Source organism: Osmia bicornis, chromosome 3 (assembly GCF_907164935.1).
Source record: "Osmia bicornis bicornis chromosome 3, iOsmBic2.1, whole genome shotgun sequence".
NCBI classification, from domain to species: Eukaryota; Metazoa; Arthropoda; class Insecta; order Hymenoptera; family Megachilidae; genus Osmia; species Osmia bicornis.
In genome coordinates this window covers 4,251,575-4,266,601 of record NC_060218.1, presented here as the reverse complement: position 1 = coordinate 4,266,601, position 15,027 = coordinate 4,251,575, and the positions used below count along the sequence as shown (strand labels likewise).

Sequence of the window (15,027 nt, the reverse complement as noted above, 5' to 3'; positions counted from 1 at the left end):
TTGCGGCACTAATCGCGATCTATCGGTAACCGGTGCAATTGGAATTCAAGGTTACTCTAATTTTCCATCCGGTGCCCACATCAGAAACGTTTTAAGGATTCACCGTGCTATTGGTCTGTTCGATCTTAATCCACTGATTAATCTTTACAATCAATTCTATTCTTCCGTCATACGATGTGCTCAAAGTACTCGAAGCGATAGAATTTAATCTTGAGTCATTGGGGAGAACGAGTTGATGATACACTAGTGTTAATAGGAATTGTACGAAGCCTCTCGAGATTCAGATCCGCGAACATCTTTGTTCCTCTTCCGCCTCATTAGTCCGCTTCACGCTCCGTTCTTTCCTCGTCTAATTACACCCACGTTCTTCCTTACCTGTGTACTCTTCTCCATTCGACTCGTTTCCGCGTATCTGCAGGCATTGTTCGCCGCAGTTTCCGAGCCAGTTTGCTCGCAAGTCGCTCGGTTAACCCATATGCGAGTTGCGCTTGAATTTCCATAGAAATCCATCACCCACGTAAGAAAGAATTTTCAAACAGGAAAGATTTCTCGAAATAAAATAAAATTTTCAAGATGTTAAAACTGCTGTCTCGGATATCGCTGGACTAACATTCGCCTGAACCTAAAAACGCTTCCTAATAAATTGTCTGAGGAATTTCTGCGATGCACCCAGCGTCTCCTTTTTGCCAGAGGCTTGAAATTCCGAAGGGGAATTCGGGAGAAGAAAACGGCTCCGAACGAGCTCCTTCCGTTGCACGTTGTAAATTGATCTTTATTACAAGAAATTACATCACTAATTTGTACATATAAAATATAAATATGGTACAAGTACTATGGTACACAGTAGACGCGTGGTGCGGTACCTCCAATGTGTGTTCCTGTTGTGTCTGTGTATGTGTGTAACATATGCGTGTCTGTGTATCTCGCTTTCTCGGTTTCGCGGAATGATACGGAGGTCGGTTAACTCTTAATCGTTAATTACTATGGCGGTTGCTATTAATTCGTTACTAGTCGTAGACGGAGTGACGCGTTCTTGGCGACGTGTCTCTCTTTCTAGCTCGAATGGAAAACAAAAAGGAAGAATTGGATGACATGGAAAGTAACAGGGAATCGTGAATGCGTTACGACAGATCGAACCTCGTTTTGGAAGCCATTGTCAGGTTCGGTTAAAAAATCAAGCGAAAAGAAAGGAGAGACGACGAACATGGTCTTCGGCAGTGATAGATGGAGAACAGTCTAAAAACACGGACGAATAGCGTAACGGGTTCCTTTAACAACGGACAACGATACAGGGAACTTGGATTACAGTCGGTCATCCCGGTAGCTTTGAGAACTCGGATTCTCTTCAACTAACGGTGATCGACGATTCCACGTTGCTCGGTAAGCGCGACTGTTAACAGCTAGCAGTCTCGTTCCGTCTGAAAAACGATCAGTCTGAATCCTCGAAACGTATGATCCATAGAAATCTTCGAATCCAGGTAGATAAGGCTGATTCGTGCACGCGATTGCTCCTTGTGCGCTTGGCTAGACATGTAGGAAAATTTTCGAGACAGAGCAATCGAGTTTCGAACGTGTGACGGATTCGAAGATGTCTATGGATCTACTCGAACTGATCAATGTCCTTCGATTAGGTATAAAAAGAGATTAAGCTCTTGGACTGGCAGTTTAATTTTGAGACTACGAGATGAGGAAGATTGTAAGAACGAGGCTTTCAAGTATAAGGCGTTCTTAATGTTTCTTCGACATTAAACATCGCAAAGCCTTGAAAGCCTTAAAAGTTTAATTGTGAGAATGAAAGCTGCCGTTCGCAGCAGCGGGAACAGAGAAATGGATGATTTTTATCAATACCGTTGCTCGACTGACTCTGAATCGTATCAGAACGCTGGAATTTCTCTGTTTCTGCCGCGTATTACCGCCATTCTCGATTTATTTTCATCCCGTCTATTTTCATTCTCTCTGGCACCTTTCCCCCTGCCACATTCTGTACACCCACGTCTCACCGATACGCGGATTCCTTTCGTTTCGATAAATCTTTCTCTGTCCCATTCAGAGCCGTGCCACTGAGTAATGCAACGCTGTTCAATTCTCGCGTCTTCAATTTTAATTTTTTTTCAGACAGCACTCGCTAACCGAGCAACCGTTACGATTACGAATACGTTTACTGTCGAAAGGTAACTCTCGCGGCATCTTCTCGTTTCTCATTTTCGCGCTCGTTATCGTCCCTTTCGTTCTCCCATTCTCTCTCGCTCTCTCATTCACCCATTCAGCTTCTCGTCATCTTCTAAGTGAATTACAGAGCCCTACGAAGTGCGGTAACTGTTGATAACGATTAAAGCTACGATAATATCTTGAATTAACGTGCGTGCATTAAATACAATGGTTACGACGCGTATCATCGTCGCTTTTCGCTCTCTTCTTTGCATGCATCGCGTCAGAATTATTTTTACCGCGACGAAATGCCATCTCGAATTCGATTAAATTTTGCTTCTAAATCGGTCGATGAAAGATCAAGCATCGTTTCGAAAGATCGTCAAGCAGACTTCGGTACCAAATAGTCGTGTCTCTCGCGATTTCGCCGTCCCAGCTTGGACCGATGGCAGTGACTCGATTGATTTATCTAATGAGATGATTCCGATCGATATAAAAAAAGAAAATGATGCAGCACCAACACACGTACGCTAAATTATATCAAGTCAACAAGTATCTATATCCGACGATACGTGTCGTCGAATCGTGTCGCGTTGCTACGCAAGAAAAACAGCATCCCCCGGCTCGTCGACGCGAAACGAAAGGGATGAAAGCTTCTCTTTTCTTATTTTTATTTCTCTATCATCGATTACACGCGCGTAACAATAGCGACGACGTACGACGACGATCACGACACGGCTAAACGTCATTTAACAACTATTGGACGGAGTCGAGCGACATCGTGACAACGATTCCCCTTTTCTTTACTTCCTCATCAGCGACTTCGCTCGTCTCGTTTTCGTTTCCTTTCCTTTCTAATCGTCTGCTGGCGATCCTGTTGCGATCAGCACGCTGTCCAGCGCACTGATCCGAGTCTCGGTTAGGTGATCCGTAGCACGGTCGGCGATTCGGCCTGCGGTGTGCACGGTTGTCGAGGATAAGAGTCGAAACAGGTGATCAGCAGAACGTGACTCTTGCAGGCCTCCACCCGTTTCTGCAGGATACACGTTTCTGCCTCGAGGGCCTCCAAGAACGACGGATCTCGCCAGTCCATGCTGTTCTCTACGTGAACTGCAATTATAAAACTTTACTCAGTAATTGCGTATCTTCTTTATAAAGTATCCTTGCATTTAAGGACACTCGAGATCTGATAGCAAATGTAATTCCGAGGTGAAACTTTCTCGGACGTTTTCTTAGTTATCGTTGGAACGTTTTGTGCATTATACTAATTAAATGTTACTTTATCTATCGTGAGATTTATCATTGGTAAAGAATATTCTCTTCTGGACGGAGGTGAGAGTCGAAATGGTAACTCACGATCGTAGCTCCAGCGGCTGTCGGGCACCATGAGGCGCCTTTTAGCGTCGCGTAGCTCTAGCCTAAGATGGAGCTGCCGTAGTCGCAGGTTGTGTATCCTGGACATCGTGCCACGTGGATCCGAGCGCAACTGCGCGCGCCTGTCCAGGATGTCCACGTCCTCGCTTGTGTACGCGAGTATCCCCGGCACCGCCGCGGATCGCATCCGTGGCAGATGGGCCTGGCATTGGGCCCGTGACGGATGCCCGCACCCTGCCACTCGCTGTTCCACCGCTGAAACAGCCGCACAACGTCGAGGTTAGAACCCCCAGTGCGCCACCTGAGGAGAACCACCGTACGGAGGGAGCATTTTAGAGGGTTGTTATCTCGTTTCATCGGGGGGAGGATGTCTCTGACAAAACTTTCTTGCAACGATTTTTAAACTACGTCTCGCTAAGCATGCAGTCGTTTCCAGGAAGAAGTAGAACCTTCCTCCTTCTTTTCAACATTCGTAAGCGAGGTGCGTTTACTACAGTCTGTGCAAGTTTGCTCTTCAGAAACGTGCCAGCAACTTTGAAGCATCATCAGCATGCATCGTAGATCAAAGTTACCAAGTGAGAAGTTTGAAAAGTGGACGTTCAATGAACATTCACATTAATTAAACCGTCTCCTTGAATTTTGATTCTACGCTTGCTTCTCGTTACGAGTAGACGAATCGACGAAAGTTTTCGAGCGATATTACGATTTAAGTTTAAGTGCACATAGATTGCAGAAGGAACAAAATTTCGTCGAGTGATTTCGCGACTCGGTGGACACTTAAACAGAGGTAACATTCAATAACAGATAAATATCGACTACCTTGGTGCTCTTGCAGAGCTCCGGTCTGCCTGGACGAGTCGCTGGCGATACTGCTGGTCTCGCTGTCTCTGACGATGCTGTCGTAACCAGAACTTTCGGCTCGATGCCTGGACAAGGTAGCCGGCGAAAGTTTCGCTGCGCGTGGCGTGGAATCGGCTCCGGAGTCGTAGCCTTCTTTGTTCAAACCTAACGAGGATCCAACGCTGGTGATCTTGCGTTGCAGTCGACCCGAAGACGGAGCCGGTGATGGAATGGACAGTTGCGGTGGTGCTGTTGCTGCAACAAATTCATTTGATTAAACAATCGTAAAACTCGGAATATCACCCTTCTCCAAATAGACGTCAAGTCCTACCTTGAACCTTAATATCTTCCTCAATGTCCGATTTGCCAGTGACCGTCCTCTCGGACCTCTCCACAGCCGTGAACAGTTTCTTTGCCTCGACGTACTCTTCCTCAGGATCAGAACCGGAAGCCCCGTTGCCAGGTAACCTCTCGACCTCCTCCTTCAGATTTGGATTCGATGCGCCATCAGGATGCCTCAGACTAGAGATGTTGCATTCGCCCAACTTGCCACAGTATCTTCTAGGACTGGCTATGTGCGCCACGCTGTTAGGGTACCAGTAGGAGGCGGTGGCTGGTCTCGACATACTCTGACGACAATTATCGCAGATCTTCTCTTGATCAGACTTGCCAGCGATATATGCCGGCTCGCTATAGATGCTGCCGTGATTGCTCGCGTTGTCGTTGAACATCACGTCCGAGAGAGACAAAGACTGACAGCGCGACGGTGGACGGAAGACTGGGGCGGCTGCAATTTGTCCTGCGTTAATGTCATACTTGGTTCAAATTAATTTTCAATAATGAATTTTCAGGTCGAAGTGTAACGAAAAGACTAACGACACAATGAGAACTGTTTCTGAAAGAGAGTTCATGGAAAGAGCAACTAAAAGGGATGAAAACTTACATGGAGTGTCTCTAACGTTCACGTTCGAGGAGTTCTCCCTCTGGTAGGTCACGGAATTCGAGACATTCGCTAACGCGAGCTTGCTCTGATAAAGCTCATGGAGCCGGGCCAACTGGTCGAACTTGTGCCTGGTTTCCTGTTCCAGGAAATCCTCGTGGTCGAAGTACGGCCTTGGTAAAACACCCGCTCCAACCGGGGGTGGGTACTGAGGTCTGTATCGTTCCGTGTCCGACATCACCGACATCGAGTCTGAAAATCGAAGTACTTTTTTTTTATCTCGCCCCGTACTCAGGGTACTTCTTCTTATCGTTCATCGATACGAAGGAGGGAAGGAAAAGAAGAAGCGCGTTCGGCAGAAAAAACGTCGTTCCGAAGACTTGAGAATATTGACGAGTAATTATATCGAGCCGTTTTCCCTCTTTCCCTCTCTCGATGTCTGGTTACAATCCCTGCGCCGTTTTCCCTTTTACAATACGATTGTTTTTCACCGGATCGAGGTAATAACCCGGGATCTAAGAATCGAGGAGAGCAATCTTCGAAGGCATTCCTTCGAGTACTCCTCCAGTGAAAAGGAGAAAAGGAAGACAGCTCGATCGCGTCCGTAAAAATCATTGGAAAAAACGAGGAATCGTTGAAAAACGATATGATTACTTACCAGTAAAGGTTGACACGACTGTGAGATTTTCCTGGCTCAGGATTCTCAGAGGATGTTCCTCCTGGTCGCTTTCGGGTAAAGGATTCTCTCCCATGCACAAGGCGATGTCCTCCTCCGTCACCTGCAGGCAAGAGTCCTGCATCGGAACGGGTTCCAAATCCTCGACTTCGACGATTTCTAGGATCTCGTCCTCGGAAGACAAGGAGTGTCTGGAAGGTAGCCCGATGTCCTTGTGCGATAGGTTCAGGCTCTCCATTGAGACCTCCCTGCTGACTCCGTTGCTCAGGGGTTCAATGAGAGGTAACGGCGGTGGTACGACAATCTCTTCGTCGTCGTCTTCGTCCTCCTGAAGATCCAGCTTTCCTTTATCCAAGCTGTCGTCCATAACCGGGCTGGCGGTCAGATCCAAGCCAGAGTCCGTATTGGACTTGACGTTCAGAAGGTTCAACTTGGCGCCCAACTTCTCGGTGATGTCCTCGATCTCGTTAGCCTTCAAACTATCGCTCTCCACCGTCGACAAAGAGGTGTCATCGTCGTCGATACCGGTGCACGTCTTGAACGTGGTCAGCTCCTTGAACTGCGACGACTGGCCAGACATCTTGGAGGTTTCCGTTCTAGCCGAGGCGTGCTTGCTTCTCTGTATCTGAGACGATTGGTTCTCGACCCACTTTCTAATCATGCTCTTCTTGTGGCTGTCCATAAACCCGTAGCTGGAGGAATGTTGCTGTGTGTGAAGTTGCAAGGTAGGCGGACCGGTCAACTGCATAGGTCCGTCGATCCAGGTCTCCCTCTTGTGGTGAGAATCCTTCAGCATGTGTCTAGCTTCCGCGACCTTCGACTTGGAGATCCTGGGACCATCTATCCATTGTTCGTCCGAGCCTCCGCTGGGCGCTGCGACCGGAATCTTGCTCCCAGGGGAGTCGTTCACCTTCGAAGAGGAGACCTTGTTCGACAGGCCCTTCCTGGCTGGGCTAGCCTTCGGTGTAGCTGTGTGAGCAGGGGACGTCTGCTTCGAGGCGGTCTGAGTCAACGTCTTCACCGCCTTCGTCGACTTATGGACCGGGCTACGCTCTTCGGGGATCTTGCAAGGTCTCTCCGCCGTGGAACCGCGCAACACTCTGCCCATGGCGCAACGATTGTCACCCGAGTTTAAGCTCGGTATGTAGACAGGAGGATGTTCGCCATCGGTCGCGTCGTCGGTGCTCGGTCCAACGTAGATCACCGTGTCCGCGGACAAATCGCTGGAACTCGGGTCGCACTCGCTGTTCTGTCTGGCCGCTTCCTCTCCGGAACTTCCGCCGCTGCCTGTTCCCTGCGTACCCCCTCCCACGAACTTGATTTTTCTCCGCCTCATTCGGTGAATGCGGGAAGCCAGTTGCACGGTGGTTAACGTCTCGGTGTAGTGTTGCGCGTTCGGCGACACGTGGGCGATCATCGCCGCGTGACACGTCAACGAGCCGAGACACTCCTTCAGTAATTGGGTTAGCTTGTGCTCCTTGTACGGCAGATGCTTCTGCCCGTTGAAGATCGCCAGCAGGATATTGCCTAGGCCGGATAGGGGGATCCCTCCCGACGACTTGCCGCGATCCGAATTACCGAGGTCCATTAGGTGCAGTCTGCTTCTGCCGCCGGCAACTGGATAATTGAACAAGTCGAGAATCGTAGGTGATATTCTTTGGAAATTGATTAGCAAAGCTTGTTCTTAATTACTCGGATCCCTCGTAGCAGTGTGCTTGTGAAATTTATACACGACACGAGGGATCCGTTTCGAATTAGAAACGTCAATCGAATTCTCTATGGAATACAAATAAAGTCGTCTGCGAATGCTTCTGCATCTCGTCGAAGTCGAAGTCGATGACAAACGTTCTTTACGAGCTGCGACTGTGAAGAAGAAAAATACGTTCGAAAAGGAGACCGAACTCACCTCCTCCTTTGCCGGCCACGCTGTACTGGTACACGTGAAGGGTGTAGAGCATGTGCGCGTCGCCGTCGTCCCGTTGTCGACCGGCGACCGCCGCGTCCAAATAAAAGGCGGCACGTTCCGCAGTCGGTGCACGGAGCTCGCTGTGCTGTTGCAGTTGCAGGCTGCCGAACAGCGGATCGTCCCTCAAATACACAGCCGGTGACTGCTCGGAATCTAAGAACAAAGAACCACCGCAAATCAAATTACGCGTGTTCCTCGTTCTAATCACGGCTGATATCCTTTAAAAAAATTACGCTTTCACGAATACCCATGATTGTTCTTGATATCAGATCGATCTGATTTATTTCTTATTGTCAGTTAACTAAATGCAATGCGTTATCGGTGAACCCCGACTGGGTCGTACGATTTTATTACTTGGGCGGAAAAATAATATCCGTCGAAAGAGACGGTGATGCAGGTAGCCCGTAGCGAGGAACGTAAATCGGCCCCGCCTGCCCTCGGAATATCCACGGAATGTCTTCTCGGGCTGAATTACGACGACGATAAAACGTCAAAAGATACGCGACGCTAAGATATCACGACGCGTTATCACGAAGTATCGTCGAGCGTCGCGTATACAGTGCAATGGTCAGTGCGCGAATAATCAACGTAATGCGAAACATAGCTGTAAATAGTGATCAGCGTAAAAGCAGCGTTACAATCCCGTCTAGCCGTAGATATATCCCCGGCTCGCCTTGTACTTTTTTCCAGCCGACACGGATTCCTATGGAAAGCTCCTGCTTCTCGCGGAAAAACTTCGCCCTGTGATCCTCATACTCGTATCAATGTATCACGCTCCCTTTCTTTCGGACAAAGGATCTTAACTTGCCGTATGATAAATCGTCCATAAATTTGCTCCATTTGAAAATCCAGAATAAGCGAGATTAGGGAATTAATCCCCAGGCGACGAACCACCGAGACGGTCACAATTTATATTTAATTTTACACGCTTTTTCATTTTCAATCGTCCCAGGGTTAAAAAAAAAAATAAAACGAAGAGAATTACTCGATCGAAGATTAAGCGGTGACGAAGGAGCCTCGAGTCTCTCAAGGGAACAAAATTTTATTGTCCCTGCTTTTGTACTGGGAAACGGGGTTTTGAAACAGTTGGCAATAATACACGCGCCATCTGATCGGCTCGTAAACCAGCGTATTTTATGTACATCCTGGCCGGTGACATATTGCCTACGCCTTAGAAAGAGCTTTCGAGGCGAAACGACGGAGCAAAGACCATAGAGACAACGATCGTTATTACGTGTCTATCGACTGTGAGCTGCGACGGGCATAAAAATATCTGAGCCCTTTTCTTCTACTAGAGGACCATCGAATCCTTGATCTTGTTACGGGTATGGATCAAAATCGACACAGAAGTGTTATTAAAGTTTCAGTAACTCGTCTAATCGTTGAAATCTAAATATCATTCGTTGCGTGAACTTCTGGCAGAAGTACGTTCCCATTCGTTCGTGTAACGTTGCGAAGAAGAACACACTCATCGTTCGTCGACGCAGCGTTTAGATAATCCCCTTTGTAAATTGCCAATTAACGTTTTACTGCTTCGAGAACTCGCCCCCTTGTAGTGTCGTAAAGGAACAGACCCGAGGACGTCGTTGATACTTTATTCTCGTTACACGAGAGCACCCGTTTGTCTGCCTCCACTTTACGAGAGTTTATAACGTCCCAGGAAACGGTGCACGAGATTTCTATAGATTGAACGTGATTCGAAGGCAGTCGTTTCGGAACCGTTTGCCGTTTTATCCGCGCATCTAAAAGCGATTCAGTTTTGAACGCTCGGTTGTTAATTAATATAAAGGTAAGTCTAAGCACCTTTCGAACGATTTTGAATTGAAGTATTTTAGACTGCGAAAGATTTAAGGCTGAACTTTGTTAGGAAGCAAAAGCGGAAGTAACTAACGAACGCAAAATAGTGCTACACCCACGCTGGCACGGGTGTATTAATGCGACACATAGGCGTGGCAATATCCATAAAAGGGAGCAGAGAAAGTAATATTGTCGGCATCTGTGCCGTGCGACGGTGGTTCGCGAGGATGTAAGGTTCGCGTGGAACGTCGAGGAAATAAAAATACGATCTTCCGCGAGAGAAGGACTGGCCGGAATATAGAGGCATAATGGATGCGTCTTTTGCCAGATGCACGGATGGGATCCGTGTCGTATGCTCGCGGGGTCGTGCAACGCGTCGCTGTACGTCGGATAAATCGTTTTTCGACGCGTTTCGAATACCATCATTGACCGACGCCCACGGACAATCTCGTCCCTCGAGGGTGAACCTGTTGGGGGGCAGTAAAAAAAATCTGTTTCCGCCTTTTTCGAATGACCGGGGATACGCGCGTTACGAGACTGTTTTCCCAAATGCCTCGTAGACTATACGAAATGGTTACCATTTCGTAGTTCTACCGGGGAAACGGCATTTCGAAGGTTTAGCATTTGCGGGGGCTCGGAAAATATCCGAATGATGAAACGTTGAAAGTTGAAGTAGAAAAAAAAATAGAAGGAATCGATCTTCCACGTCATTATTTTTTTCTCTCGAGGATAATCATCGTTCGCGGTATCAGCGACGGATCTGATACACCGGAAGCGGTAAAACTCGCTTCCGAGGGGATCGATAGCATCTCGTCGAGCGCTAGATAGAGTTTCCCTATAATTTGCTCGGCGACGATCCAACGGCCATTGGCATTTCCATTCGCGCGTATCCACGACCTTTTACGTACGTGTAAGACGACACTGGAAGCGAACGAGGGCTCGCTGTAAAGCGGAAACGAGGAGAAACGGGAGGAAATTAACCGTATAGAATTTTCACTTAAAAATATAGAGAAAAGGTAAATTGGAATTATAATTACTAATAAAAGATGCTAATAAAAGAATTCTAATTTACGAAAATTACACAGGTTTCAACGTAATTCAACTTTTATTTGGTAGAATTTTTTGTAATCTACGTGGAACGTCTTGAAATTTCACGAGGACTCTTAGCTGGGACAGTGGCAGTAGTAATCTAAGGTTTAACGAAGCCAGCTCGTAGTTCGTATTAAAGTAGAAACAGTCAACGCTGGGAGTGGCGGCAGACGTGCTTTACGCGAGTCGTACGTTCGCCGAAATAAGTGCGAGCCGCGAAGACCACCAGGTCTTGGATAGTCTCGAGGAAAAGAGGTGTGCAAGGCGAAGGGTTGTTTCCAGGTAGCTCATAGGTCGTCGAGACCCTGGAGGAAGGGTAAAGCTCGTAATAAGCGACCGTGAATATTCGTCCTCCTTCGTGAAATTCGGCCCCGTCTTGGCTATAACTCGAGGATCCGTTGGGAGCCACGTTTTGCGTAATTTTTCCGTTGCTGCAGTGAAACCAGGACTGGAAAATAGACAGAGGGAACAGAAAGAGTTTCCTATAAATCATTTGTCACTTTAATAAGCAGAGGAATTCTCATTTAATCGTTCATTTTATTTATGTGTTGGAAATGAATTGCTCGAATGCTTTTAATTCCAAGTTCATTCAATTCTTTTTCAACAAAATTGAAAATTACTGAAATAATTGTTTGACAAATCTATGTATTCTGTATTATGTATTCATTTCATGTGTTTGGTAAATAAATCATTTTAAGAAGCAAGTTTTATTTAATTACTAAATTTCCTTTCTAAGCTATTTATTTAATGCACTTAAGTCCCTGTTTTAAATATATGCTTATGTTACATTAAAGTTCTCATCTTAATTAAATGCTTAATTTCCTAGTCTCTCTTCTTAATTAAATACCTAATTTCCCCAAATTTTCCTTCACAATTAAGTACTTCGTTTTCCCAAATTTTCCTTCATAATTAAGTACATAATTACCTTACATTTCCCTTCACAATTCAGAACTTAATTTCCCATAATCTCCCCCCATAAAGAAGTACTTAATTTCTCCAAATTTCCTTCCGAATAAAACAGTTTCTTCCCATTTTAACGAAACATTAATTTTCGCACCTTCTGCCAAAATTGGAACTAAATTTTTTCCGAAAAAACAGCGCCCTCTAGCGCCGAAAAAAGGAACTAAAGTACCAATAAATTTAGCGCCCTCTGGCGGGCAAAATTGGAACTAAATTTTTCTCGAAAATGCAGCGCCCTCTAGCGGCGGAAAAAGGAACTAAAGTACCAATAAAGTTAGCGCCCTCTGGCGGGCAAAATTGGAACTAAATTTTTCTCGAAAATGCAGCGCCCTCTAGCGGCGGAAAAAGGAACTAAAGTACCAATAAAGTTAGCGCCCTCTGGCGGGCAAAATTGGAACTAAATTTTTCTCGAAAATGCAGCGCCCTCTAGCGGCGGAAAAAGGAACTAAAGTACCAATAAAGTTAGCGCCCTCTGGTGGGCGAAATTGGAACTAAATTTTTCTCGAAAATGCAGCGCCCTCCAGCGGCGGAAAAAGGAACTAAAGTGCCAATAAATTTAGCGCCCTCTGGCGGGCAAAATTGGAATTAAATTTTTCTCGAAAATACAGCGCCCTCTAGAACTAAACTCCAGCAAAATGTAGTTCCGACTGGAAAGGGTGAGTTGTGCTCCATAAGGAGGAATGAAATCATAAATTTCATTCCCCTTATGCTCTAGTTATATTTACATAAACATTTGATTCAACTCTTACATAAAATTGAAAAATTAGAGCAAAGTTAAATAATTTACTTGGTAAAGGTAGAAAAGTCTTCAGCTATTAAACTTGCGAGTGACGAAGTGAAGAAAGCTGTCGTTAACGAAATGACCTGCAATTTCTCTTCTTCCCCTTTTCAAGGCCGACCATGGACCATTGCTTGCTACCATTTGCTCGGAAACCAGCCGCTACGTAAGACGACGGTTTTCTTTAATTGCCTACCGTACTGTGGATCCCCTCGTGAAAGTTACTGTTTCTGGAAAACGATTCGGTCGCCAAGACTGCTGCTAAGGAAAGAAGGGAACTTTGCGGAGATAAAACAACTTATCATCGGATCGATGAGCTGACAAATCCATTTCAATATTCTGTAAAAGGTATCGTCTTACAGTCGCAATCAAGCGAATAACAATTTTTACACCATCTTCCCTAATTTTCCATCGAATTGTTCAAAATAAATATGATAAAGAAACAGAGAAAAAGCAATGCATTTTCGTTCTGGCCGTTTTATGCATCCACTAAAAGCCATCGTTGCTGTGCAGCAATGCCACGGCTACGACGTTTCTTCCATTATTCTCCGTGCTCGTCTTTATCTCCCTTCTTATCCGCTCCTCGTGCAAACCACCGGAGAAACATAAAACAATAACCGTGGCGCGAGTCGTCGCGAGAATTATTGCAAGCCTGCTTTGCTACCTCGTCGCCAGACGGTGAAGCTTGCTGGAAAAATATTCTGGAAAACATTTCTCTTGGTGGCGCCATTGAAATGCACGCGACCGCTTAAAAACCACCACGCTCGATCCTACATTTTCTCGGAGTTACGTTCCAGAAACGTTCCTCGCGCATTCTTCTTCGCATACCGAAAGAGAATACGTGAAAGTAACCGTGGAAGTTAATTTTCCTGTTTTGCGACCTCATCTCGAACGCAAAGCACAGAATTAATGTTCGTTCAAACACGGAAACGTATCGACATCGATGCGTAATGGCGCAGAAGCAAAGGGTAACTAAAAGTAGGACGAGGGATCGAAAGAAACAAAAGTAAATTACCGCAAAGACGGCATTTCGTTTCTGCTCGGTCTCCGTTGGCGGGATCTGACCCGTCGAAAACTTTAAATAATTACCGGAGCCGGGATTATCGAGTTCCCCGGTAGAAAAGCCGAACTCGAAGGGTGTGTCGGTCGAAGGAGCTTTTGCTCAGCTAGCAACCCCCTTAGAAAGAGAGGCACGGAAAGTCGAAAGGAGAGGAACGAACGGGGGGATGAATTTCTACGGGCGAGACAGACCTCGAGATACGAGTTAATTATTTAATAAGCTGGAAAATTAATTGCACCGCTTCTTAATTAGTTAGCGCGTTCCAGGAAAGCGGAAAGAGGCTGCTGCCACACGCGCAAGTTTCCGAGCGAAATCAACCGGAAACTTGTACGAGTGAAACCGTGTGTTTTTCCTACGAAATTCACCCTGTCTTTGCTTTTGAAAAGGGGTCGCCGAACGGTTTCGAGGACTCGTGGACAACTTCGACGACGGTGAACATAAATCAAAGTCGACTGTTAAAAAAGCGTACGAGATACGCAAAAAACTTGGCAGCAGTTTACGAGTCGGTCCGTTAATGCAACTTCGTTTTTAGAGAAAGAACGTTCCGTTCGACTGGTCGACGGTTTTATTACGCCACGTTCCAACGTGGCACGCGACACGTGCGTTAATGTCAGCTGAAAAATTTACTACGATCCTAAACCCCTTTGAGATTATAACCCTTTTGCATTTATCCTCTTCCGAGGCACGATCGCGATAACTTTAGTTACATTGTGCGCCGCGAATCGCTTTTTAACGCAACGCGCGCCCCTGCACCGTAACGTTTTAATTTCAAAGTACTAGTTTAACGACAGACTCCTCCCTTGCTTTCTCCCACGTTATTACCCTATAATTTTCACATCCAGAGTATCGAATAAACTTATCTGCCGGATCGTTTTTTCAGAAAACGCGTAAAACCCTCTGTTTCGTTGCAGATACATCCCCTAGATAGTTTCATTCTAGGAACAGAGCGAAGTACATGGATCTAAAAGTGAAATAGTTGCTTTAGGGTGGAAAGAAAGATGTTCCTCTATCGAGAGTTCCCATAAGGGTACCATAGTAGATGCTCCACCCTTCGCTTTCTTATTAGTCCTATGAGTAGAGCTCCATCTTTCAGTGAAGGGAAAATAACAGTCTACCTTTTCTAACATGATTATATTTCTTTATTTGCAACCTTTTACATTTTAAATTAAAAAAAAAAAAGTTTTTATCTTGTCGATAAGCTGAGCGGTTGATGAAGCAATTTCATTTGAACTCGCCTCGTCTCGTCAAACTAAAATGAGAGGAAGAGAGCAGACATAAAAGAAGGGGGATGAGAAAGAAATAATCTTACCCCTCAATTTTACGGACCAACGAGTGGACGAGGTAGTCCGTGAAGAAGAAACCGAATGGCGAGCAGGACCAATTTTTCTGCCGTTCGTTG

The 15,027-nt window shown here is 46.0% G+C and overlaps 1 protein-coding gene across 6 annotated transcripts in view; it reads right to left on the bottom strand.

Moving 5' to 3' along the window:
- Positions 1 to 754: 754 nt before the first annotated feature.
- The window catches only part of LOC114871226, a 230,496-nt gene continuing 216,223 nt past the window's right edge, over positions 755 to 15,027 (bottom strand). Inside the window, exons 10-16 of one of the 6 annotated variants that reach the window (XM_046285060.1) lie at positions 7,885 to 8,097; positions 5,961 to 7,595; positions 5,306 to 5,554; positions 4,694 to 5,149; positions 4,339 to 4,617; positions 3,505 to 3,777; positions 755 to 3,258 (exon numbers count right to left, since the gene is read on the bottom strand). In XM_046285060.1, the coding sequence (XP_046141016.1) occupies positions 3,068 to 3,258; positions 3,505 to 3,777; positions 4,339 to 4,617; positions 4,694 to 5,149; positions 5,306 to 5,554; positions 5,961 to 7,595; positions 7,885 to 8,097 (3,296 nt within the window). In that variant the 3' untranslated portion in view covers positions 755 to 3,067. Of the gene's footprint in view, positions 3,259 to 3,504; positions 3,824 to 4,338; positions 4,618 to 4,693; positions 5,162 to 5,305; positions 5,555 to 5,960; positions 7,596 to 7,884; positions 8,098 to 15,027 lie in introns of those variants that run through there. The other 5 variants (XM_029176869.2, XM_046285061.1, XR_003788540.2 and 2 more) reach the window with 5 other exon arrangements.